The 25,485-nt window shown below is 34.1% G+C and overlaps 3 protein-coding genes across 3 annotated transcripts in view; 2 read left to right on the top strand and 1 right to left on the bottom strand.

The window, feature by feature from the left end:
* Positions 4,839 to 15,100, top strand: LOC105155787 (alpha-L-arabinofuranosidase 1). The gene is made up of 18 exons (XM_011071742.2): positions 4,839 to 5,256; positions 6,390 to 6,598; positions 7,104 to 7,158; positions 7,375 to 7,583; positions 8,157 to 8,275; positions 8,378 to 8,525; positions 8,976 to 9,045; positions 10,320 to 10,465; positions 10,588 to 10,633; positions 10,727 to 10,779; positions 11,275 to 11,419; positions 12,360 to 12,478; positions 12,562 to 12,633; positions 12,710 to 12,813; positions 13,407 to 13,463; positions 13,561 to 13,756; positions 14,281 to 14,427; positions 14,789 to 15,100. Exons 2-18 carry the CDS (start codon positions 6,422 to 6,424, stop codon positions 14,936 to 14,938), a joined length of 2,013 nt encoding a protein of 670 aa, XP_011070044.1. The 5' UTR covers positions 4,839 to 5,256; positions 6,390 to 6,421; the 3' UTR covers positions 14,939 to 15,100.
* On the bottom strand, positions 15,562 to 20,232 carry LOC105155788 (splicing factor 3B subunit 1-like). The gene is made up of 2 exons (XM_011071744.2): positions 20,099 to 20,232; positions 15,562 to 19,678 (listed from the first exon to the last, which is right to left on the bottom strand). The coding sequence occupies exon 2, from the start codon at positions 19,548 to 19,550 to the stop codon at positions 15,777 to 15,779; it is 3,774 nt and encodes a 1,257-aa protein (XP_011070046.1). The 5' UTR covers positions 19,551 to 19,678; positions 20,099 to 20,232; the 3' UTR covers positions 15,562 to 15,776.
* LOC105155789 (vacuolar protein sorting-associated protein 52 A) overlaps positions 21,148 to 25,485 on the top strand; it is a 12,537-nt gene continuing 8,199 nt past the window's right edge. Inside the window, exons 1-8 of the mRNA XM_011071746.2 lie at positions 21,148 to 21,299; positions 21,460 to 21,637; positions 21,730 to 21,812; positions 21,920 to 21,977; positions 22,078 to 22,173; positions 22,548 to 22,649; positions 23,046 to 23,129; positions 24,575 to 24,655. Of these exons, the coding sequence (XP_011070048.1) occupies positions 21,629 to 21,637; positions 21,730 to 21,812; positions 21,920 to 21,977; positions 22,078 to 22,173; positions 22,548 to 22,649; positions 23,046 to 23,129; positions 24,575 to 24,655 (513 nt within the window). The 5' untranslated portion in view covers positions 21,148 to 21,299; positions 21,460 to 21,628. The remainder of the gene's footprint in view (positions 21,300 to 21,459; positions 21,638 to 21,729; positions 21,813 to 21,919; positions 21,978 to 22,077; positions 22,174 to 22,547; positions 22,650 to 23,045; positions 23,130 to 24,574; positions 24,656 to 25,485) is intronic.

A 25,485-nucleotide genomic window follows, 5' to 3' on the forward strand; every position in this document is an offset into this window, starting at 1 on the left:
GGCACAATTTCAAGGAGTACCAATGTAATTTATCCTATTATTTATTGTAATTATAGGCTACAAGTTGAGGCTGGTTATAAATGAAAATATTCACATAAATAACAAGATATTCTTTTGGACACCCATAAATACTCTCAAATCAATTAATGCAAATTTAGGTACAATATTTAATAATTACAATAATTGGAATTCTTACATTATTATTATTATTGGAAATTGAAATTTTTAATTAAATAATGCCTACAAAAGATAGTAGTCCTTTTTGTGGAAAAACATTAATTGCTCCAACCATTAAAAGAAAAAATTGCTTGAGCTCCATATTTTTTAATAAATTCAGTAATACATCAATTCGATCAATATATTAATATAATAAAAAATATATTACAATAAATTTATCCAAAATAAAATACATAGCCATATTGTGTATGATATAATTATATATTTTATACATATAAATTTAAAATTAAATATAATGATCTAAGCACATCCCGTCGTTCTCTTTAAAAGAAAAAATCAAGAGTAGATCACGTAGCATGCACGATTCATATTCATGACGACTAAAATGTGATTATAAAATATTTATTTATGTTGAAATGATAAATATTAATGTGACTATTGAGCATATAATTTCACGTTTTAGTTCCATAAAATAGATATATTCTGTTGCAAGTATTATATGCTTTTATTGATTTTAATTAAATTTTGGGCGTATTAACAATATAGAAATAATTAATGTCTTTATGTAAAAAATCTAATTTTACCATTGTTTTGCTAATCAAGAATTGTATGTATTGCGAATAAGGAATTTCCTATCAAAATTTAAAAAATCCTTCGTAGTGTTTGGACTCCTTTTTTTATTTTTTAGTGTTTTGTTGTGTTTTAAAGAGATATAAAGAGAGAAAAAATAAAGATAAATAAGTATGTGTTAGAGATAATATGTATGTCATGATTTGTTTTTGGAGATAATTTAAAATAAGTATTGTATGTTTAATGTTGTGTTTTGGAAGACAAAAAATTATTGTGCATTGTCAAATCATGTCTTTTTTTTTATATATATTTATGTATATGTGTGTGCATATATATGTATTTATGCTAAAACAGTTGAAAACACCCAAATAAGTTGTTTATTAATGATGGTAAACATTGGGTATGTTTTGACTCATCCGGTAGATAAATTAAAAATTAAAGCAAACATAGTGCTTGTGTTTTGTAGAACTCAGTAGAAAACACCCCTTCTGTTAGTAATTAACGTAAATTGCATTACACGTGCTCTTTGTGTTTTTGGGGATGTTTTTTTTTTAATTTTTTTTACCTTATTTTTTAGTGTCTTTTACTAAAATGCCATTACGGTATTTATATATTTTATATATACATTTTTTTTACTTATTTTGAGTTATTTTTTTTGTATTTTCATCTATCTAAAAAATAAAATAATTTTTTATATTTACTTAAAAATATAAAAAAACCATAAGTTTTTTTTTAATTTTTATTGAATATTAAATTAAATTATATTTAAATTTAAATAATTTTTGTAATTGTTAAAATCGAAATTTTAAAACTATAACTGTTAAATATAAAATTATTTTTAATTAATTAAAATATAATTTAAATACAATAATTATTATAATTATCTAAAATTATTTTTAATTAACTAAAATATATAATTAATTTTTATAATTATTTAAAATTAATTAACTAAAATAGATTTAATTATGGGTCGAACCCGGGATTAAACTGCTTAAATTCATCATGGAGTCAGCGGTTCTATGTATCACGAACTACTTCTATATTTATAACTTTTTATATTTTTTATGAAAACTAAAATTTTCAAATTATATTTAGTAGATTAATATTTTTCAAATTAATGAAAAACAAAAGGAAAACATAGGATTTTATAAAAAGTCAAAATTATTCATATGTTATCATGTAATTTTTTTTTTTAATAAATCCATAGTATAAAATTATATTATAAATTTCAATAAAAATATCAAATATCAATATCTAATTATGATTTATAATGAACTAACATATACATATAACTATTATTATTACGACGAAAAATCCACAATTCAATTGCACAACTACAATCTCATGATTTATTTTGAAAAATGCAGTATTTTTTGTATATATTACGATTTTTTAAAAAAAAATAATTTTTAACAAATGAATCTTTGACGTACATGGTTACTTTTCTGAAACAATAATAATACAAATTCAGTTGTATTATATTACAAGTTGTATTAAAAGTATTGTCATATTATTATTATCTAAAATTTCGAACTTTTTAGACATTAAATATAAAAAAATTCATTACTACCAACCCGGTCCGATTCGTTTGCGCAGTCCAACTCATTTCGGACCCAACCCAATCATGTTCCAATCCGTCTATTTAACACCTCTAAATTTCCAACGAAATACAAATAAAATCTCATACAATGAGTCATTGATCCGCTGAACATTCACCATGTTGCATGCCCTGCATCTATAAATCTAAGAGCGACATAATGAGTATCTATAATTTATTATAAAAGAGAGCACTTCTTTGGTGTCTCTTTCTTTTATGGTCTGTTTTTTTATTTATTCATCTTATATTATATTTTATTAAATAATAAATATTTTAAATAGTATTATTAAAATTTATACAGACATAGTGTGTGCTACAAATACTAATTGTCAGAGAAATAATGAGATTGACAAATTTTAGACCTTTGAAAATGATTTTTCATCTACTTCCCAAAACTAACTTTCTCAATTTGCCAAACAATAATTCATATCTAAAAATGAAAAAAAAGCATTAATTGCAAAATTTTTCAAAAAGGGAAAACTGAGTTATGAAAGAAAGTAAGCCTATGAGGCCTACTTTTATGGCAAAGTTGAGTCCCGTAATTATGAGGTCATGAGTTTCGTTTCTTGTTTATTTTAATATTTATTTATTTTATTTTAGAATATTTTTTTTTTAAATTTGAAGTAATTACGAATAATCATTGTTATTGAAAAAGTTACAGATAGCTCCTCAAATGAAAAATAATTATGAAGTCTGTGAACAGTGATATGAATATTACTACTTTACCATAACTATTTAAAAAAAAATAAAAAAGTGTATAAAAAACTTAAGGTGCGTAAATGAATAATCCATCACGTAAATCAGTGTATAAAAATATTTTATTTTTTTTTAAAAAAAGTATATAAAATTATAATTCTAATCTAAAGGGCTTATCATAAAAATTTGATGAAAATCTACAAAATGGGAATCGGGAATAATTTATAGTTTCTCAAATAACAAGAATATATTTATAATTATATTAAATCTGTGGCTATAATTTATTATATATTTTAATGATAATCATTAGTTAATTAATAATAAATTATTATGAGATGTTAATTAATGCATTAATTGTTAAATTAATTATTAATAATTTAAAATTATAGCATAACTATGTATACAAGAGAAAAAATAATAATAAGACTTTAATTGGGTTAGGGGGGAGGAAACGTAGAAGCCATGCACATGTGTTGCTTCCACGGTTGGTCACATGATGAAAGAAATAACTTGACATGAATGAAAGAACAAAGAGGAAAATGTAGATAAAATTGACTATGTGATCACCTTATCCCTTATTTATTTTATTTTACGCTAATAATTGAAGCACACTCGATATATATATATATATAAAATTTAATTTTTTATTATATTTGTTTAATTAAATAACAATTATATTATTTTCGGAGTTTATAATTTTTGTTATTTTACAATTTTCAGTTACATTTTAAAATATATTGTGTTTAAGGAACTAAAATAAAATTAAAATAGTCTACTAGTCATTACAAATTAAATCCAAATTAAATCCGAACTTTTTGTAATTAATATTTAATTAATCGGATAAACAAAAGTCAAAAGTGCTAATCTTAGCATCAAGAATGGAGGACCATTAAAATATTACAATAAAATAATCACAATTCTAATAATATTATATTCGTATATATAATAACAATTTAACATAAAAAAATTCAATTAAATAACTCAAATAAACTCCTGCGTTCAATAGAGGACTTCCAAATCCAACCTACGTTTCGATTTAAATGCAATTTATTGTGCTGGTTTCATTTTTCCATGATCATAATAAATATTTTTTTATTATCGAAAAATTACTGGTATTCTAATTTTAACAGTTATGTAATAACTAATTCATTTTTTGTGGTGAAATGTCCAAAATACATTTATGGATTATGAATTATAATTTTATTTGTTTTTACATAATTTTCAATTATTTTTTGAACTAAGTGGATTTTTTTCTTCTTTCAAGTTTTTCAAATATTTCTATCCACATCATTAAATTTTTTTTAAAAATTAAAATACAGTAAGGATAAAGTCGACAAATTCAGACTTCTTGAAATATTACATAATTTTATCAAATATGAGGAAATATTTATAATTTTTCACTTAATCAGGGATATTCGTAATTATAGTAAAATCAACGAAAGTTGGTTGTAATTTACCCTAAAATTTATTAAAATCGTTAACCATTTCTAGCTGTTAATCAACCACAACTAATCTTGGTATATTATCTCATAATTGCGTTATTTTTTTTAATAATATATCGATTCAACTAATACATTTATATGATTAAAATTAATATATAAATTATATTAATTCAGCAAATAATTAAGGATAAACAAATTATTTGAACTCATTTATTCATAAAATCTGATAATCAATAAGCCCATTTTTAGTTCATAATCACTTATTTCATGATTAAAGGTGATTGAAGAGCAGAAGTTGGGGCTTTGATCATCAGAAAGAAGCAACTCAATAAAAGGCGCTTAGAGGTGACGTTAATGCAATTTGCAAGTGTAATCTGGTTAAAAAAAGTTATCCAGACAGGGTCTGGGTAGAGTTTGCGATAAAAGCTAGAAGCTGCTTACGTTAAGGCAAAGATAAGATGAAAATCTGGACTCCTGCTTTTGGATTTTTTCTTGGCTTGAAGCAATAAACCAACACACTCACTCACACGCGGAGTGTGTGTTCTTTTGCATAACAAATTTCAGTGTCATGAAGTGATTAATGATGAGGATGATGAGATGATGATGATGATTAGCAGAAGCAACTGACTATGAGCTCACTATATAACTGCCCCACTACTCTTTCTCTCCTCATCACAACCTGCGACTGCGACTGCCCTTTTTCTCTCTCACACAGACACGCACAGAAAATACAAAAAGTCGGAGTGAAGACTTTCCCTGGTTGACCATTTCCAGGTGAATTACTGTTCCCAAAAGGGGAAAAAGTTTGATTTTTGAGTTAATAATGTTGTTTTTATCATCATATTTGGTGCTGTGAAATTTTGGTGTAAAATCCCTTATCGGTTCGTTGTAATTCTATTTTGTGTTTCTATGATCGTGTATTCCTGTATGATGGATGTAGAAAGTGAAGACTTTTGATGGAGGGAGAAATTCTTGTTTGGAGTGTTGCACCGTGTATATTTAGCTGTTGAATTTTCTGCTTTATTGGTGATATTTGGCCAAAATTTTGAACTATCATGCAATGTTACTGGAAAAGGGAATGAATTATCTTGGCATTACTATGTATTTTGGGCAAAGGGCAAGGGTCCCTTAGGCTGAGGTGGAATGACCAACTTGGGTCTAGAAATCCCTATTCTTATCTTTTAACACCCCAGAAGAAGAAACTGGAAAATGTATTGATAAAGAAATGACGAATAAGAAGAGCCCATTGACAAATGCAAGTAAAATTCTAAAAATGAATAAGCCCGTTGAATGGTGGTGTGGATTATGCAGTTTAAGTGTTACCTCCAGTATTGACTTAAACTATGATCTTTTAGTGGTCAATTTTTCCTTCATTCTTGTATGCACTGTATCTAGTAATTGCATTAGAAACTCGGTGTACAGAGTATTAGAACTGTATGATTTTTGCAGACATGTGAATTTGAAGAATGTTATGCTAGAGAATAATGTTGATTTATTTGAAAACTCTTTTGAAACAAATTGGGTTCACTACTTTTTGTATTGCAACATATTTTTAGTCTTTGAAATTATTTTTTGTGCTCTCTTGGTACATACAACTTACAACAGTTAGATTATTTCTAATCATATTTTAAAGGCTACAAAATGAAACCGTTTTCGTACACAGAAAAACCAAGGATATTTGGATGGGTTTCCCAAGTTGCTAAAGTTTTCTGTCCAAGCTAAAAGCTCCCTTTCTTGCTATGGTTGGAAAGTCTTACATGCTGTTTTACTTAAGGATACATAAAGTCGTTGAAAATGATAGCTCTATGTTTTGGTACCTTCTTTATTTAAACTGATTTGCACCTCTTTTTCCTTCCTCTTCACTGACAAAAAATAACTGAATTAGCATCTCATTTGGTCTTAAATAGCCAGCACATACACTGGATACAATAAGGAGAGAATGGGTGCAATTACTCTGTTGCGCAGGATTCTGCTTTTCTTTTTCATTTTGCTGAGTGCTTTATATCAATCTTGTGCAACTGGGATTGGAGCAAACCAGACCATTTCGCTTTTTGTAAATGCCTCTGAAGCATCAGCAAAGAAGATACCAGAGACCTTGTTTGGTATATTTTTTGAGGTGAGATTAATCAGCCATGATTCTGTTATCTTCATCTTCATCCCTTATTTTGGTGATAAAACAAGATGCATTATAGTCATTCAAACATGTATGTCATTTGTTTATACAATTTTCACTGTGAAAAGCTGAGACAGTTTGCTTCTTCAAGCAAACGTTCCATAATCCATCTCTTGTTATTCGATTAGCTAATGGATCCGGCTACTATGGATGTGTATGTGTGATATCCTTCTACTATATTCGTGTTGAGTTTCATACAATTGTAAATTATATACCAAGAAGAAATACATTTATAACTATCTATTACTCATTTATTAAAAAGTTGGAGCCAAATATAGCCTTTTGCATGGCTTGGAGACAAGACAATCTGAAATTGTGTTCTCCTGTAGTACTGATTTTTAAAAATGAAGCCTTCCTTAGACTTCTATATGCAGATTTTAGTGTGCCATGATTGTTATGCTGGCTATATATTGAGCTTGCAGTTTGAGACTCTTTGAGATATCTGCAGGAGATTAACCATGCTGGAGCTGGAGGATTATGGGCGGAGCTTGTTAGCAACAGAGGTCAGCTGAAATTTTTTTATAACAAAGCTGCTAAAGCTTCTTGATACTTTCTTTCTCTTTTAAAATTTTGCACTGATTGATATTAAGCAAAATTCTCGTACTGTCATAGTTTAGTTACAGATTCTGAATGAAATTAGCTTGAGCTATGTAGTTTAATGCAGGTCATGTTACTTCCTCATTCATGCCAATACTTAGAGACTTGTATATATAATGCAGGTTTTGAAGCTGGGGGGCCCAACACGCCTTCGAATATTGAACCTTGGTCTGTCATTGGGGATGAATCATCTTTAATTGTGTCAACAGACCGGTCATCAAGCTTTGATCGAAATAAAATTGCATTGCGAATGGAGGTGCTTTGCGGCCATGAAGGCACAATGTGTCCAGCCAGTGGAGTTGGTATATACAACCCTGGCTTCTGGGGAATGGTACAAGTTCTTCTCTTCCAGAGCTCTAGAGGCCTAGGTTTGTTGGCCATGATGTGGAATATAATAGTTATTTTACCTTCTGTTTCCCCAGGTTCAAATCAACATAGTTGAATATTGTTTTGTCAGTTTCTATGCCTCACAATGTGCTATTCCAAACATTTACACTATATTTCCTTGATTTCTTCTGTAATTTAGTCTTCCTCTAGACTTCACTTACCTTCAAAATACTCCTAATAAAGAACAATAAGGAGTTTCTCGATAAAACTCTGAAGCACATGCTGACTTAAATTTTCGCGATCTTCTCCGCTGCAGTATTTCTTAAAACATGTTGTTGCTTCTCGAGTTAGACCTGTGAATGCGTTAGGCCACACCATTAGCTGCTTAAATGCTGAAGATCATTTCACCAAGAGTGTCGTTGTAAATTTGAAGTTTCTCCATGATTTTGAGCTCATGATGGAGCTCTATTCGTCTTGATGTTAGAATAACAGTTTCAACTGAGATCATTCCAGCTAGTAATGAATGTTTTCTTGCTCAATTCAGTTACTCGTTTTCCACTTGGACTTTGTATTGCAGAATATTGAACAAGGGAAGACCTATAAGTTGGTTCTTTATGCTCGTTCATTAGGACCAATTAATGTGTCTGTGTCACTGACTGGTTCAACTGGATTGCAGTTGGCTGCCACTAACATTGTGTAAGCATCCGTGACTCATAACCATAGCCCCTTGATATCCAAGATCTATTAATTCATCCAAGCTTTCTTCTTTCAAATTTAGAGTCGTATTTGTTCTTGCAGTGCTTCTGATGTTTCAAATTGGACTAAGCTGGAGGCTGTTTTGCAAGCCAAAGGAACTGATGCAAACTCAAGACTTCAACTGACAACGACCAGGAAGGGTGTCATATGGTTTGATCAAGTGTCATTAATGCCCACAGACACATACAAGGTGAGTTTACTTGAAATTTGATTTACTATTATTTGGTATCATAGTTTGACTGAAAGATGGACTCACTTTTGAGCTTAAAGACATCAAGGTGTCAGGACTCTTAAACACAATCATGTAATTGTCCTATTATTACGGGCACTAAAGCTTTTAATCTAATGAAATGCTGATATAAAAGTTTCTTTCGTTCCCTTGTTATTTACTTTGACAAATATTTCAGACTCAGTCATAATTTAGGATATCTAACTTACGTGCGGGATTTAAGTGATACTATGATATGCGCTGAAAGGGATAATGAAATGAGATATATTATTTTGTAGCTGAATGGCAGCTTTCCTTTCAAACTGAAATCAAAATCTCAAGTTTGAGCACTTTCTCATCGGGTAGTGATATATCACCATATACCTTCATTTTTACCTTTAACTATAGCTGAGCACTATTCTCTTGACACAGGGACATGGTTTTCGGAATGATCTTTTTGAGATGGTGAAGAATATGAGACCAGCATTTATTAGATTTCCAGGTATGACTTGTAAAATTCTTAGATGTTTCACTTTTCTTAATTCAACTCTGAAAAAATGGTGGACTACATAACCTGTTTTATAATTTTCAATGTCAAGTTCTATATGGTTCTCTTGTCGTCTGTTTTAATTGAGAAGCGGTGGATACTATCAAAGTGATACAAAAGGTCAGAAATAAATGTCAAAGATCTCATCAAATAGAAATAAAGTGATACACTCCCGATAGCATCTTCTGAAGAGTGTCTCCAATCTGAAGATGGGTTGATCATTTTTGAGAACAATGAAGAGTAACCTATTCTAGTAGAATATATTAAGAAGTTCCGATGATTAATCTGGTTATTTCTGTACGGTGTGCTTGCCTCTTGTCAGTTAATCTTTAAGTGATATCTGTCAAAAGATACGGTGTATCTTGGATGTGGTTAAGAAAGTTCATTTACTTGATATTATCCTTTCTGTACATTTATTAGAGTTAATAAAGTAGGATTATAGCTTTATGTATGCTCCCTATGTGAGTATGTGTTCTTAAGTGAACATCTCCATGATTCATCATCCCATGAGAGATGAACCATAATACATGCATAAAACCTCCCTTCTTGAGTTGCCTGACCATCATCAATCCTCTAAACCAGTTGAGTGGACAGAGGTCTAACAAGCTGTTTATTGTGATGTTGACCACATTTATTTGCTTGAGATCAGTAGCTTCTCTTATCTCTTCATCTTTTTGGCTTCTATGATCCCAGGTGATGGCCTTGATTTCCCTTTTGTTTCAGAAATATAAACTGTTCCTATTGCTCAAAGAGATAATTAATGGAGATAACATTTTCCATATTATGGTTAATCCACTTTTTGATGTCATTGATTTGAGGCCTGCCTAAATATCTCTCACTGTTTTGCTGTTGTCACTTCCTATCATTTTAAATTTACTAAACAAATGACTAATTTGCTGAACTGAGGTCCTGAACATCCTCTTTCTACACTTTCTCCTCTAAAGTTTTGCAGTGCATAATTTGGTGGCTTCTGCAAAACCATTTCAAAGGAGTCATAAGTTTTAACTTTACGAGCAAAACATTTTCTCTCTTGAACTCAAATACTCTAAGATGTCAAAATCAATATCTCAACCTTGAACTTCTTAGTTGAAGTTGCTTTAATAATGTTCAACTCTAAAGGTTGTAAAGAGTGTTGTTTGATGTCTGTAACTACTAGAGTGTCTTTAACTCTAAGGTATTGTTATGTACAGCTGCCTCAGTGCAGATTTAACTTGCATCCATGTTTTCAGGTGGTTGTTTTGTTGAAGGTGAATGGTTAAGGAATGCATTTCGCTGGAAAGAAACTATTGGGCCATGGGAGGAAAGGCCGGGGCACTTTGGTGATGTTTGGCATTACTGGACTGATGATGGACTTGGTCATTTTGAGTTTCTCCAGGTACATTGTTATGTCCTTGCGTTTGAAGCTTAGTTCACAGGAAAAAGAACAGGTGTCCTTATAATTCTTAAATGACCATCTTTGTCCTCTTTTTTGCCCCTTTCTAATCACTTCTTCTGCAGCTTGCAGAGGATTTGGGTGCATTACCAATATGGGTTTTCAACAATGGTAATGTTTCTTGTTTAATAGATATCCTCAATGTGTAACTGTTTATCGATTTTAACTCTCTTTTCTCCTTTTGTAATGTCTTATGATTTTCAGGAGTCAGCCACAATGACGAAGTTGATACTTCCAGCATCTCACCTTTTCTTCAAGTACTCATTTAAATTTTGTTGACTTCTATGCAGTTAAGACTATGCATATCCAAATTACCGCAGATGCTAGCATGCTGTATTTCAACATATCATGGAAGGCTCTCTAAAGAAACTTTTGGTTTAGCTTTGATCATTTGCTATTTTGAAGTCAGCCTGTCCAATTCCCTTTGCAAAAGCTGATATTCCTACCTTTTTTTGCCAAAGTTATTTGTTGATGTGGTTATGAAGTTAGAAAATGATGTAATGTTTTAGGCAAATTAAGAGCTGAGGACTTTCAAATCTGTGTGTAGGAGTTGATAAATTATTCATGTTGCTTGTGCCGGGTCCAAGAGTCTTCTTATCTGCACTTTTTTGGCCAATTAAATTGTAGTTCATTTCTTATTCTTAGTTACTTAAGGATTTTATAGTCTTTATGGTTAGTTCACTGGTTGTTTAGATTTTATTCCTGCTTTAGTGTATTAAACCATTAAAAGTTTCACTTTACATCAATTGCAGGAAATTCTGGATGGTATTGAGTTTGCTAGAGGTGATCGTGATTCAAAATGGGGTTCTGTTCGAGCAGCAATGGGGCACCCAGAACCCTTTGATTTGAGATATGTTGCAGTGGGAAATGAGGACTGTGGAAAGAAAAATTACCTGGGTATGAAATATTTTTGGAGTTATTGCTCAATATTTTATCTATTCTTTAATAATCTAATATATTATTTAACAATCCAAAGGGACTAAAACTACAAACATAATGACTAATGATAAATCCACAATCCATATAAATTCATTAGATCAACTCTTCTTTGCTAATACCGTTACAGAGGTCATCGAGGGATGTTTCCTTTCTTATTGAGGTTGATCAATAATTTGCTGACTTACATGATGAAAGTACGTACTTGGTCCATGGTTCTTGTACTAATGCTTTTTATAAGTTTTTTGAAATAAAATATCTTGAATTGTGTAGGAACCTTTGTCGAAGAACGTGGACATTGTTTGTAACTAATTAAAAAGGCTTAACTGCAATGATCACTTCCTTTTCGCATTTTTTGGGTACTCATGTCATTTCTAATTTCTGCTGTTAAGATTTCAATTTCAGTCTTACCATGATTAAACTAGTTTATGTGATTAGGGATCTCTATTGTGCATGTTCTATATAATGTAACTATAATCCTAATAAATGGGTCTCTCAGAATCTCAGTTAAGCTAACAATAAACTTTTTGCTTTTTCCCATCTAAACCTGTCTTTTGTATTTAACAATTAACAATCTACTTTATGCCACTGGCTAAAAAGCTCCTAACATGGGCCAGAAAGAACTCATGCAGCCATGCCAAGAAAATCTAATTTAGCTAAATTTGCTCTTGCTTACTGGCTGTAGGCTGGATGCGCTTAAAAATCCTGAAATGATCTCCAGAAGCATCTCGATCGGCATTAGATGAGCATGACTTGATTTTCCTTTAATTCGACATAGTTGTTTGATTAATTTCAGACCATTGTGTTGAAACCATTGAGCTTAGAACAATCATTTATTGCATACCATCTTCAGTCCAAATATTTCCCTGAACTTTTGGAGTTTTATTTTATGATGTTTCAGGTAACTACCTTAAGTTCTATTCTGCAATAAAAAGTGCATATCCAGACATCAAAATAATATCAAATTGTGATGGTTCTTCCCAACCATTGGACCATCCAGCTGATTTATACGATTATCATGTAAGAATATTCACTCCCTTACAAGCCCTTACTATGTACGCCCCCATCTCTGTAATATGCTTATCCCATACTTCCATGCACAGATTTATAGCAGCGCAAATAATGTCTTTGCTTCGGCACAAAAATTTGATAAAGCATCACGAAATGGTCCAAAGGTTTGCTATCATCACTTTGAAATTTTACAAGTTAGGTGCAGAGTAATGCTCTGGATAATATAAATGAGTGATGCAGGCTTTTGTGAGTGAATATGCTGTCACTGGAAATGATGCGGGCAAGGGTAGTCTTCTAGCAGCTCTGGCCGAAGCTGGGTTTCTTATTGGGCTCGAAAAGAACTGGTACTGTTGCCATATCCCAAAAGTTTATTATTCAGATATATATGCTAGACATGTTGCCTTGATATTTTCCGTTTCAGTTCTTTAGTCTTTCTTATCCCCTTTACTGACAATAACAGTTGAAAATCTATTTCCTTTACAATTATTTGAGATTTATTATCCTTGTTCCCCATATGAAGGTCAAAAGGATGAGTTTAACAAGGTATAGTTTTATTATGATTGAGGGGAGTGGTATTTGATTTTACTTTCTTCAGTTTTGATTTATCCTGATTTGATGGTAACATACCTCAATTTGGCTATTGTGATGATGTAATTATAGATTAGACATCTGAATCTTTTATTTGAATATATATGCTGGTTGACTTTGAAAACAATAATTATCTATCATGGAGCTTCTTTGAAGGCATCTCCTGAATGCCAGATAATCACTTTTAATAAGTTATCAAAACTAACTTTATTTGAAATTGTTTTCAGTTATTTATGGTTACCAATACTTTTACATTAATGTGTATCTTATCACATAATACATGCTTTATTAAGCTTATGCTCCTCTGTGGGAATGCTGATGAAGACTTGTATTTGCTCCTTCTGTTCAGTGATGCTGTCGAAATGGCAAGTTATGCGCCTTTATTTGTGAACACCCATGACAGAACGTATGTTTGACTTTGATCCTTGTTAGTTACTCATTCGTCTCATTTAGAATTTTGCTTCTCTTTCGGCTACTCTAACAAGAGCTGTTCCTTGCTTTAGGTGGAACCCAGATGCAATTGTATTTGACTCGTCCCAGGCCTACGGAACACCTAGTTACTGGATGCAGCATTTTTTCCGGGAGTCTAATGGTGCCACTCTCCTTAGTTCTACCCTTCAACCTAACCCTTCAAGTTCTCTTATTGCTTCTGCTATTACTTGGAAAGATACAGAGGATAACAAACACCTGAGGATAAAGGTGTGGTACTTTACTATTTATACTTCTAGGAGTACTAAATATATTGTGTTAGTACACCTCTTGCATTGATCCGTTTCCCATTTCGACCATAATGTTCAATTTATGACTCGGGATCTTTTGGGCCAGTCAAAGTCACACTAAATTAGCATTCATGTGACAAATCAGCAATCTTTTGTGATGAATAGGTTTGAGTACAGGGCTATATCCCTTTTACCGTGTAAAATACCAGATACATTGCCGGTGGAGCTAGCTTAAAACTGCTTCTCTCATTTAGTCTTCGATCTGTCGATAAAAATTCTTAACACCACCAATTATGTAAAAAGCCACTTTCTTTCCGGACCTTGTCCATTTAAAATTAAAGATCCGGCTTAGAGTAGATATCGTGAAGTTTCTGGCTGATAAAATTTTTTCTATAAACATATTATACATTGTCCTTCTCAAGTATGCTGTTTGAAGCCTAAAGTGCCGCATTTTTTCTTTCTGATGTTGCTGCAACATTTTCACTTCAAATATGAATCTTCCAGGTGGTAAATTTTGGAAGCAATAGCGTGATTCTTCAAACATCGATCGTGGGTTTGGAGGTGAACTCATTACAATCCTTTGGGTCGACCAAGACTGAGCTAACATCTAGCAATGTTATGGATGAGAATTCTTTCAAAGTGCCCAATAAGGTACAAAAGTCTCTATTATGAAAAATGCTGTGCATCTCTTATACTCATTTTACATTGTAGATTCCCTCCTTAAGACCGAATAGCCAAGAGGAATCTGTGTTGTTACACATGATTGCATGAGTTGTCGATGAAGTTTCCCAATATCAAACAAATTCCTTTGTAATATATTCGAACCTTAGAGGGTGTTTACGTAATTATCTATTTTTCCTGCTCTCTTGTCATTCTTCATGGCTTTCTCAGAGCCAACTGGAAGAGTGTAGATAAACAGACTGGAGGACTGTGGATAAACGGTAGATTGCTAAGCACTTTCACTGTCAATTCCTGAATCCTGAAACGTCTTCTCCTCTTCGGTTCTCTGCAGGTGGTGCCTGTCAAAACTCAGCTGGACGACGTTGGTGAGGAAATGGACGTCGTGCTTTCTCCACATTCTGTGACGTCCCTTGACTTTGTAATAAACTCAGACAATATCAGAATTTTCGGGTCTGATGCAGTTGATAAATCTCCGTACTGAATGATACCGACTGTTATAAGAAATTGATATTCAATAAATTAAAATGGCAAGTTAACTGGCATGCATGGTGTTTGTAGCAGCCAAAGCTACTTCCGTTGAGCATATACTTCTGTTCAGAATTATCAAAGTAAGATGCATATCTATATGTACAAGTTTGCTACCTATATGGGCATCTCATTACTAATATATGTATGTAACTATGATATTAAATCCTGGGTAAAAAGTTCAATAATTTTTTTTTCCTGGGATTGGGATATTTTTCTTATGAAATTTAATAACTATTAATTATTATAAGGTTAATTACACTCTGACATTCTCTTTAAATATGAAATTACACTTTTTCTCAATAAATTTTTAAAATTACACATATATCCCCTCTAAAATTTTTTTATTTATATCTAATGGCCTTTTCTCGTTAAGGTTTAGAAGGAAAATGTTGATGTAAATAAAAAATGTTAAATAATTTTTGTTATTTTTGTCCTTATTTAACATTTCTATATGATATTTTTGTACTTATTAGGGGACAAATATAATATATATCTAATATGATTAATATCTTTATATTCCTTACAAGTATAAAATTACTACATAAGAATGTTAATATATGTATACATGGAGTGTGGTTAATGTGATTAAATCGTAGAATTTCATTGTTGCAAGCCAATACTGCCTCTTCCATAAGTTCAACTAAAGGTTTATTAGAATAGAAATGAAACCAAGAGGAAACCTAATAAGCTGATTGAAGTACATATGGGAACAATAAGATGATTCTGTCGCTTATAGCAACCGGCATCCTTAATAGACAAAAATACATGACCAGTAGTTCTGCAATACCAAATCAGACAAACATATGCAATTCCGGTCTGCAGAAAACATTGTTCTCCTCATCCTCCAGTACTGGATAAGCAGCAACAAGAGCGTCCTGCGCACCAATATAGAGAGAATTGTAGATTTTCCAGTACACTTCTCTGACCTTCCTTGCGGGATGGAATAGTCCCTGAAGACAATAGTTCAGTACAATAGCTGCTCCCAATGCAACCCTCATTCCCTCAATAGCTTCCATGACAGCATTGATCACATGTGGGGATGTCTCAAAAATGTTGGGCCAAACATAATTCATCAGATGGATCAAAGCATCCTCGCATCCTAGACCAGCAACCCCCAGGGCCATGTGCTTAACAGCAGAAGCTGCAGTTTGCCGATGAACCAAATCTCTGTCCATGAGAGCATCCTCCAGTAATGGAGTTACTGCATATATGTAGTCTTTACCCATCTCACCAATGTACTCAAACAGAAAAGAAAGTGACTTCAGAACACCATTCTGAACATTGAGCTCAGGCACACGGTATTCATTCATCAACGCAGGCAGAACTGTAAAAGGTGAGCATGTTTCTGCAACAATTGCTATGGCCACAGTTGTGCACACACGATTTTGACGTTCCTGAACCTTTAGGTTATTTAACAGTGTTGCGAGAACATCCTGTGGCCCAATAGCCTTTGCAATATAACCAAAAGTATTCACAGTTGCTCTACGGATACCCTTTTTGTGTGCTTTGAGCATCTCAAGAAGCTCAAAACAAATTCTCATCCACTCCCTTGCAGGGACAAACTCAGCCCCACGATCAGCAATTCTTCCAACAAGATCAATACAATTCTCTTGGACCTTCTCATGTCGATTCTTCAAGATAGGAGTCAGCCGAGGAAGCAAATCCTTAATAGGCGGTGTCATCTTAGTCATACCAATAACATTCACAATAGCCTTGAGAGCACCCAATATTGAACCCAAAACCTCTGGGTATTCCTCACCCAAGTACTCATACAATACAACACCAAGGTGGCCCATAAGTTGTTCTTCTCCACACTGTTTCATAACCACAGCAATCCTAGATATAAGATCTGCTGCTTGTTGCCTCACTTTGGCACTCTTATTGTTGAGCCGCCATTTTATGGTACCACATATCTGAGGAAGATATGGTTTCACTCTCTGACCAAGGGAGTTGACAACAGCACCAAATCCATTAAGCATAACATTGGCATCATCACTGGTCTGCTCTTGGAATGCATAGAGAATCCCATCAATTAATAACTCTTCTAACCGAGCATCAATATCAGATGCCCCCAAGTTAGTAACCACTTTTTCAATTGTCTCCATAACCATCCTTCTATAGGGCTCACTTTCATCTTTCAGGTCTTCCACAATTCTTCCTACTATATCAGCAACACCGACTTTGTTAGCTATCTCCACTGTTGTCTCAACAAGCTGCTTGTAATTTCTCCGGTCCAAGGCCATCCTTCGGACCCAGAAATTACGGAAGAACTCTGGAAGAATATCATTTCTGATATAATCCGCCTCCACACCTTCTGTACTCACACACTGTTTCACCACTTTCAGCACAATTTTCTTCATTTCTTCATCTGGTGACTGGAATTCACGAATCAGAATAACCATAACTTCCTTGGTATAGTAGCTGGCATATATGGCATCCATCAGTGGTATGATAAAACCAATGGCCTTCAGAAAGGCAGCCAAGACTTTCCCACGATGGGATCTGATACCCTTCCACAAAGGCTTCAACACTGAGTCAAAGCTTTCAATACCATATGGGGCAGCAGCCTCAGCAAGCGCAGCCAAAGACAGAGCTGTGATGGTTCTGACTTTCTGATTTTCATCATTAAGCCCGTGTTCAATTATCTCAACAAGGGACCTCAAGTGGGGAAGAACGGCACACCCAATTAAAATTGCAATCTGCTGCACGATTTTGATACCCGTGTGACGAGCTTGCCATGATTTTTTACTCTGACAGACAGCTTTCAAGAATGGCAGTAAAGCAGGAATCCCAAGGGCAGAGGCAACAACACTAAAAGCTCTCGCGGTGGTGTTCCTAACATACTCATCAATGTTATCAATGTCTGGCCGCATAGCAGCAATCATAGTGGCCAACCCTGCTGCCTTGCTCAGATTTGATATTATCTCTCTACCTTCTACACGAGCATAGTAATCCTCATCAATCAATAGAGGCTCAATAACCACCAAAATTTTGTGAACATACGGACGGACCAATTCATCCAACTTATAGAGTACCCTATCAATAACTTTTACCAACAAGTGTCTCTCCTGGTCTTCCAACGTTGGCTGCATGAGAAGTGGCAGGATACGGTTAAACAATGGACCAGCACCAAATTCCCTTGCCTTATCTGTGAGCTGTCTCAGAGCAGTTTTCCTCTGAGGTGGAGTACCGTTTTTAACTTTTAGCAAGAGTTTCATGATCTTTCGCTCTTTCTGCTCATCTGGAGATAACTCCTCTTCATTTTCTTCATTTAGCAGTGAACCAAAGTACTGATAGTCCTCAGGTTTCATAAATGGCAAACCACCAGGCAACTCTTTCGGCACATCAAACTGCTGACCTCGATTTTCTTCAGGAATATTATACAGAGGTGTGCCCATTGGAGTTGGTGTAGCAAGAAGCTTCCGAGCAGGGGTTCTGATAGGAACATAAGAAGCAGGGGGTTCTAGAATCTTATACCCTTCTTGTGGAAACATCGCATCGAGTTCCTCATCAGTTAATGGCCTGTTCCTTTCCTCAATATCCTTCTCCCATCTCAATAGATTATACTGCTCAGGAGTCATTGCGCTCCGCATAATGGCATTAGGAGTTGGGGTAGCCATATCAGCAGCCCCAAAAGGAGTGACACCAGGTGTATATGCTGCAGCAGGGGTAGCACCGGGTGTAGCGCTGCCCATGGTGGCAGGAGTCTCATCCCACCTTGACCTCTGCCTTTTAGGAGTTGGAGTAGCCATCCCTCCCAGCTTCGGCGTGGCATCCCAAGCCATTCCAGCAGGGGTTGCTCCAGGTGTAACCCCACCAGCAGGAGTTGCATCTGAGTCGTTCAGTCTCCCTGGAGTTGGAGTCTCATCCCATCTGTTTTTCCTTGAAACTGATGGTGTTGCATCCCCAATTCTCCCAGGTGTAGGGGTTGCATCCCACCTCCCAATTCCAGGTGTTGAGTCAGGCAAATCCCAGTCAGACCCTGCCTTAGCCTTTTTCCCCTCAGCACTCTCATCCTGAGACATATCCCACCTATTCCTCTTCTTTGGCTTTTCTACGTCTTTCTCCTTTGCTTTTGCCTCCTCTTCTTCCTTCTTCTTCTTTGCAATCTCCCTCTTCACCTCCTCCTCCTTCCGCTTTAGTGCTTCTTCCCTCATCACATCAGCATAAGTTCTCACCTCAGGCCCAGGCGTCTTGTCCAAAAATGGATCATTCCTCTCTGGAGATATGATCCTATTTAACCTCCTCCTCCGGTAGTCATCTTCCCTATCAATAATCTTACTTGGCTGCTTAAATCCAGATATCTCATCCTCCTCACCAGTTCTTAAGGGCTCCTTAAAGAACTGTTTTGGAGCAGTAAATGATGCCATTTTTTTAGCAATTTCATTCTCAGTTGCATCGAGATTATCCTCCTCATCATTCACGGGGATGGATTGTTCATAGCCCTCAAACTTGTTTGCACTATAGAGATCTGTATCAAAGGTTAGAGAGGTGAGTGCAGCAAGGTCCTTCTCCATTTTTTGCCTCTCTTCTTTGACCCTCTGAATCTCTGTGTCCACATCCATTTTCTTGATCTCAAAATTCCCTCAGAAATGGAAATACAAAACCCTCCAACGTCCAAGTCCTTCAGCCAATAAAATCAGCAAGTATTTCAAGAAAAACCACTTAATATCCTAACTTTAATCCCCAAAACCTGTTACAATGAAAGAAAAAATCAGGACAGATCAAACTACACCAAATTATGGGGAAAAGGAAAAGCTCTTCTTTCATCAATTGCCAACAAGCCACAAGGACAACACACCGATACACATGTAAAAACACTCCTTATACTTAAATTTACGCGAGAACCAGCAACAACAGTTTCAAACAGAAATCAAATACACCAAAAGAAAGAAAGTAGGGTTTTGGTAAGTGTCGAATATCTTCTGATCGACTGTTTATATTATTTTTTCCTCCAAATCAGTGAAAGCAAAGATGATAACGCGCGGAAAACATAAAAGAACAATATGAAAACATAAAAATTGAGTAAGAAACGACGCACACAAAAAGCAAAAACGGATACAATGAATGTGTCCGAAACTAGCGATTTCAATAAATTGGGAATTTAACTCACCTCATCTTTTGGGATTTCTGTGGAGTACAAGGGGGGGTGCTAACGGATCGAGAGTGTAATAGGTACCCGAACTATGTGTAAATGGAACCCTACCGACTGAAAATGGTGAACACCTGTTATTATCGGATTCGAGTTCGATATTCTCGGATCGTCCGCTTTGTAAAGTCCGACCCGAGAATAATAGTGACAGGGCTCAATTGGCAGCGAACTATTGGGCCAACCCAATTATCGACCCAAGTTTTTCCGGCCCAATAAGGAGAGGTTAGTCGAAATGACAAAAAGCTCCTTCAGAATATCTTTATAGCCAACATTTGTCCAAAATACTGCTATGTTCTTCAACATACAAAATTTACCGGCTAAACTCCAATTTACTTTGTGTATTTTTTTCGAAAAAGTTGAAAACTCCCTTGTGTTTTTAAAATAAACAAAAAATTCTCTATATTTTGTAAAATTCAATGCGATATCCCTATTTCATTAGCAAAGTATAGGAAACACGCGTTAGCTGCGATTTGTGTCTGGATAAATAATTATATTATTTAGTGGGAGTATTATTAAACTGAACATATTTTTTAAAAATTAATTTTTAAAGAAATCAGTATAAATATATTAATCGAAATAAAATTTATTAGTGTAAAACAGTATAAAACATAGTTAAAATAATCTTTAATCAGTTAAGTTTATTTAAAAGTATATTTTTTTTCAAACACTATTCAAATTTACTTTTATATACTTTTCACTTATTTTACAAATGCGACCCATTTTTAATTGGGATAATTACACTCTCATTCCACGTGGTTTGATATAATTACACGTAAACCTCATGTGGTTTGATGATATTAACAAATTTGATAAATTTTAACTAATGGATGGACTTATTTGTTAGATAGAAGTAAATCTCAAGGGTGTTAGATATAATTTTTCAAATAAAAAATAGTTTACGTGTAATTAAATAAAAATTAAGGTAAATGAATTGTAATTATTCCTTTTTAATTTTATTATATCTTCCAACTTTTTCAACATAAAATACTTCTCTAATAATAGGAGTTTTTGCAAAAAATCCGTGTAAAGATTGGAAATTGAAGTGGAGAAAGCACGAGGGATTTTCACTTTCAGGGACATCAGGAGATATTACTGTGAGTACTGTGGCCTTTGTTGCTCAAAGTAGTCTGTCATCTCGTTCAATATCCTTACTCTCCACCAGGTATGTTTATTTTCTTGATTGTGTATCTACATCTCGACGAAAGAAATCGCTATATAGTGTTTTGTAATTTTGGTTGGTATTGTGATTTTCCCCTTTACATTGTAGTTAAAAGTTACAAAATCCCATGAATTCTACCGACAGTATCCCATCTCTCAAGTAGGTATTGCACTTGATACTCCAACATCTGTGCCATTCGTTGGCGAAGGAGAACGACGAGCTATTAAGCCAAAACCTGATGATCTGATCTGAGATCACTCCGTTAGCATTACTCTCTCCGACTTGTATTTCTCCTTGTGTTGTTTGTCGGGCCGCAACAAGTTTCAAAGAAGATGACTGAGGTAACTACCAATCAATCAACAACTTCTCGCTTAAAGTTTAATTCGATCTACTCAATATTTATGATATTTTTACTGCGGCATTATATGGATAGGTTGAGGCAAATGATGGTCCGACACCTGTTTTAGATTTGGGAGCCGTTGTTGGAGAATTGACTGTTGAAGATGATGCAGCTAGGTAGATCGTAATTTCTCCAGATACTATTTTGTAGGTCGTATACATGTTCAAGGCATAAGTTTTACGATTTCTTGAATATGTGGTGTGCCCTCTCATTTTTCTGTCAGCGATGATGTCTCACTGGAGGGACTAGAGCAAGAGCTTCAAGATTATAAAACTGATGATGTACGTGTAGAACAGGTTTTTGCGCTCTGTTTGTTGATAATATCCATAATTTGCTGCATCTTTTTATTCGTTCATGGGTTTTCTGTGGTTTCCCTTGTAGGTAGTTGCTATCATACTGTCTAAAGGTACAAAATTGCGGGACTACACCAAGGATGTCGAGAATAATCTAAGGCAAATTGAACTCGACTCTATTGAGGTTCTGATTGAATACACTAGTTCCTTTGTTTTCATCTAGGCATTGATATTGATCTTGTTTCCTGCGATATGTTTTTTTGTTTCAACAGTTTCTTGTGCTGTTGGTTAATCCATCCCGGAATGTATCGTCCTTTAATAGATTTTTTACATGATTATAACTATCAGAGCTCTAAAGGGAGAATAGTTTGTAACAAACACAAGTTCCATTAGAATTTAGACATGCCAAAGGTCACTCGATAATGACGGAAGTTTTGGTGGTTAGCATCTGCTTGAACTAATATATCCATGCATCTAGAATGACTATGTCTTAAGTTTTGTAATTCATTTGAGCTATGCTCACTTGTGCAACTCCTTTTCCCTTTTTGTTCAAGTCAGGATTACATTAAAGAAAGCGACAATCTAGTCTCACTTCATGATCAAATTCATGATTGTGACACCATCCTGGCGCAAATGGAAAAGCTTCTAAGTGGATTTCAGGTATCACATCATATACTTTATTACCGTTCAGTTGCTTCTCATTTTACTGAAAGTGTTACTTGGGCATCAGGCACACAAATTTCACATGCTAGGTATGGCACTAGATAAAAACACTTGAAAACATTTAAAGTAGGAGTAAACAAGGATTAAATTGGGATTAAGGAGAACCATCTGTTCTCTTGGTCAACTTTTCGGAATTATGCAAATAAGTTAAGTTGCTGCATTTTTTATGACTTATTTTGTGCAAAGTTCTGAATAAACCTCCTTGTTATACTGCCGATCATTGTGTTTCTTACTTTAATAAATAACCTCTAGTCAATAATTTGTCAATCCTCTATCAATCTCTCTACAAGTTGCACCACAAAGATCATACACTAATTTCCTATAATTTGGTAGGCTGAGATAGGTTCAATAAGTTCAGATATAAAGGTTCTTCAAGAAAAATCTATGGATATGGGGCTCAAGCTGAAGAATCGTAAGGTAATGTTGTTCGTCATACCTCTTTAAAATTTCAGTGCAATTGTTGGACAAATAAGTATGTCCTAGGGCCTATTATGGTGAAAATTTCTTTCTTTTCTAAGTTTGCTTAGTTGGTAATTTTTCCATGCCATCATTTTGCTTGTTTGTCTATCCTTTTCAATGTAATGTAAAGAAGCAGTATCTTATTGTGCACGTCAAAAGAATTATGAATGTCCATCCGATAATAAAACAAAGTTTCCTGGATAGCAAAATGAGAATTTCCCGTAACCTACAACTAAATCATAGTTGGTCAGGTAATTTCAGTCTGCAGTGTGCATCTTCTGTCTAACTTATGTTGACAATGTTTGTTTAAATACTCACAATAAGACTTTAGGTCCTTTCTTGCTTGCTATATCTCGGTGACCTTCCTTTGCTTGCTTGGTATTTCTATTTTGGCAGGGGACAATACAAATTGGCATTAAAACATCTAATATGTGTAGTTATTAAATATTACGTGAGAAATTTCTAATAGTATAAGCTTTTAGATCATTATTATGGTATTGCAGTCAAGCCTGAGTTGAAGTCCTGGTATTCTAACTTGCTGCCACCCATTCATTTAAAAGAATTTAATGTCTTTATGTTAAGTTTTTGGAAAAGGGTACCGTGTTCATGTATGGAGGCATGTTGGAGTTATTAAATCTTAGACCACTTTGGTCTCTAATAGTTAACCTTTTAGATGAAGTGGTCATTCAGTAGTACCTTTTTCTTGCTACAGCTGATTGTTATGCTTCTCCTTAGGTCTGTGTCATTGTTTTCGTCTATATCATGCATCTCAAACTCTATTATCTATGGTACCAGTCCTGAGTGAGAAACAAGTTTTCTTCTCTCAGTTGAGAGATTCTTATGTGAAGAACTGAGCTTCCGTCTTCCAAATCATGCCTATGCATATGAACTTGAAGAGAGAAATAAAGTGAAAGAGCAACAAAAGATTAGAAAGAAGCAACTTTAATTTATTCATTTGGTATTGTTTCTTCTCTGATATTTTTGTTTTGAGTTTTCCAATGAGCAACCCTTTTTGGATCACATGTTTGAAGTACTAGAGTTGTTAACCTATTTGGTTGACATTCTAAAGACAATTGAATTTGAGAAAAAGTGATTCAGAAGGGGGAAGCTAGTAAAACAGGTCCTAAAGTTTGGCATTCTAGAAAATTTTGGGCTGAAGTCCCTTAAACCATCCAGTCCTGGATATGCAGATATCCGGACCGCTTTTTGCATGCTTTACACAACTATCCATGTGGATACAAGACTGCAAATGCAGTAACTTTGTGCTTGATTTGTTGTTATAAAGAGATTATTTCTCTGTACGGTTGTGCAAATTGTTTTCACAAGCTTTTGTGATGTTTCAAATAGCTTCCGTGTTATGCCCGTTATATCTGAAGCCATGATAAGCACTTGTTAATGTACAGGCAGCAGAGTCAAAATTGGCTAAGTTTGTTGAGGATATCATCATCCCACCAAGAATGGTAGACATAATAGTTGATGGAGAGGTACTTCAGGCTTTTGTTGGTGTGGTTCCTACCACCCTCTTCTCTTACTCTTTTGATATTTCATTTCTAAAAATCAAAATATATTCTGCACTTGACTTGAAACTTTTTGGTTGCAACATTTAGATCTTTTCCTTATATCTTTAATGTTTTCCATCTTTGATTTTTGTTCTTGATGAAGCATGTAATGTGTTCTTTTACTTATATAAGGCCATTAAAACATCACACCTCAAATTAGAAATGACCTGGTCAAGCCACCAATAGTTGGGACCAGGATGGGACAAATAAATGAATCGCAAATAATACCCTGGTGTTCTCAAGAGGAGGAAGTGATAAAATGTAAGGCTTCTAGCAAAACTTTCATGGCGTAAAGCATCTGAAAATGTTGAAAATTAGTTTTGAAAATTCCATACAACCATCAATAATGTTCTAGGTCATCAATCTAGTCAATGAAATAGAAACAATAGTAGATGCCTTGTCTTGTTCAATCCACCTTTAGAGCTGAATTAACTCACTTATTCAAAATTGTGCATCTCGAAGGAAACTACAAGTACCTGAAAAATACAAACAAGGGATGAGTTGCATAATCAATAAGTGATTTAAGGATTCCCTATTGGATCAAGGATCATCCAAAAACCAGTACAATAATACATGTAACATGAGATACTTATCAGCGATCAAAGAACATTGAGTTCAATAGCTTTCATTTATCCAAATCCATGAATCGAATAATTATTTAGCTTGTAGGCAATATACTATGGCCAATTATTATATCCTATGGCAGAAAGGTCCACTAACTGGCTATCCATGGTATATCAATCAATCAATATTCC

The sequence above is a fragment of the Sesamum indicum genome, linkage group LG2 (genome assembly GCF_000512975.1).
Source record: "Sesamum indicum cultivar Zhongzhi No. 13 linkage group LG2, S_indicum_v1.0, whole genome shotgun sequence".
Taxonomy (NCBI): domain Eukaryota; kingdom Viridiplantae; phylum Streptophyta; class Magnoliopsida; order Lamiales; family Pedaliaceae; genus Sesamum; species Sesamum indicum.

Coding starts and splice junctions, on each gene's coding strand:
- LOC105155787 (XM_011071742.2), top strand. CDS start 6,422: ATGGGTGCAATTACTCTGTTGCGCAGGATTCTGCTTTTCTTTTTCATT. Junction 9,046..10,319: donor AGCATTTATTAGATTTCCAG/GTATGACTTGTA, acceptor CCATGTTTTCAG/GTGGTTGTTTTGTTGAAGGT. Junction 12,479..12,561: donor CTGATTTATACGATTATCAT/GTAAGAATATTC, acceptor TTCCATGCACAG/ATTTATAGCAGCGCAAATAA.
- LOC105155788 (XM_011071744.2), bottom strand. CDS start 19,550: ATGGATGTGGACACAGAGATTCAGAGGGTCAAAGAAGAGAGGCAAAAA.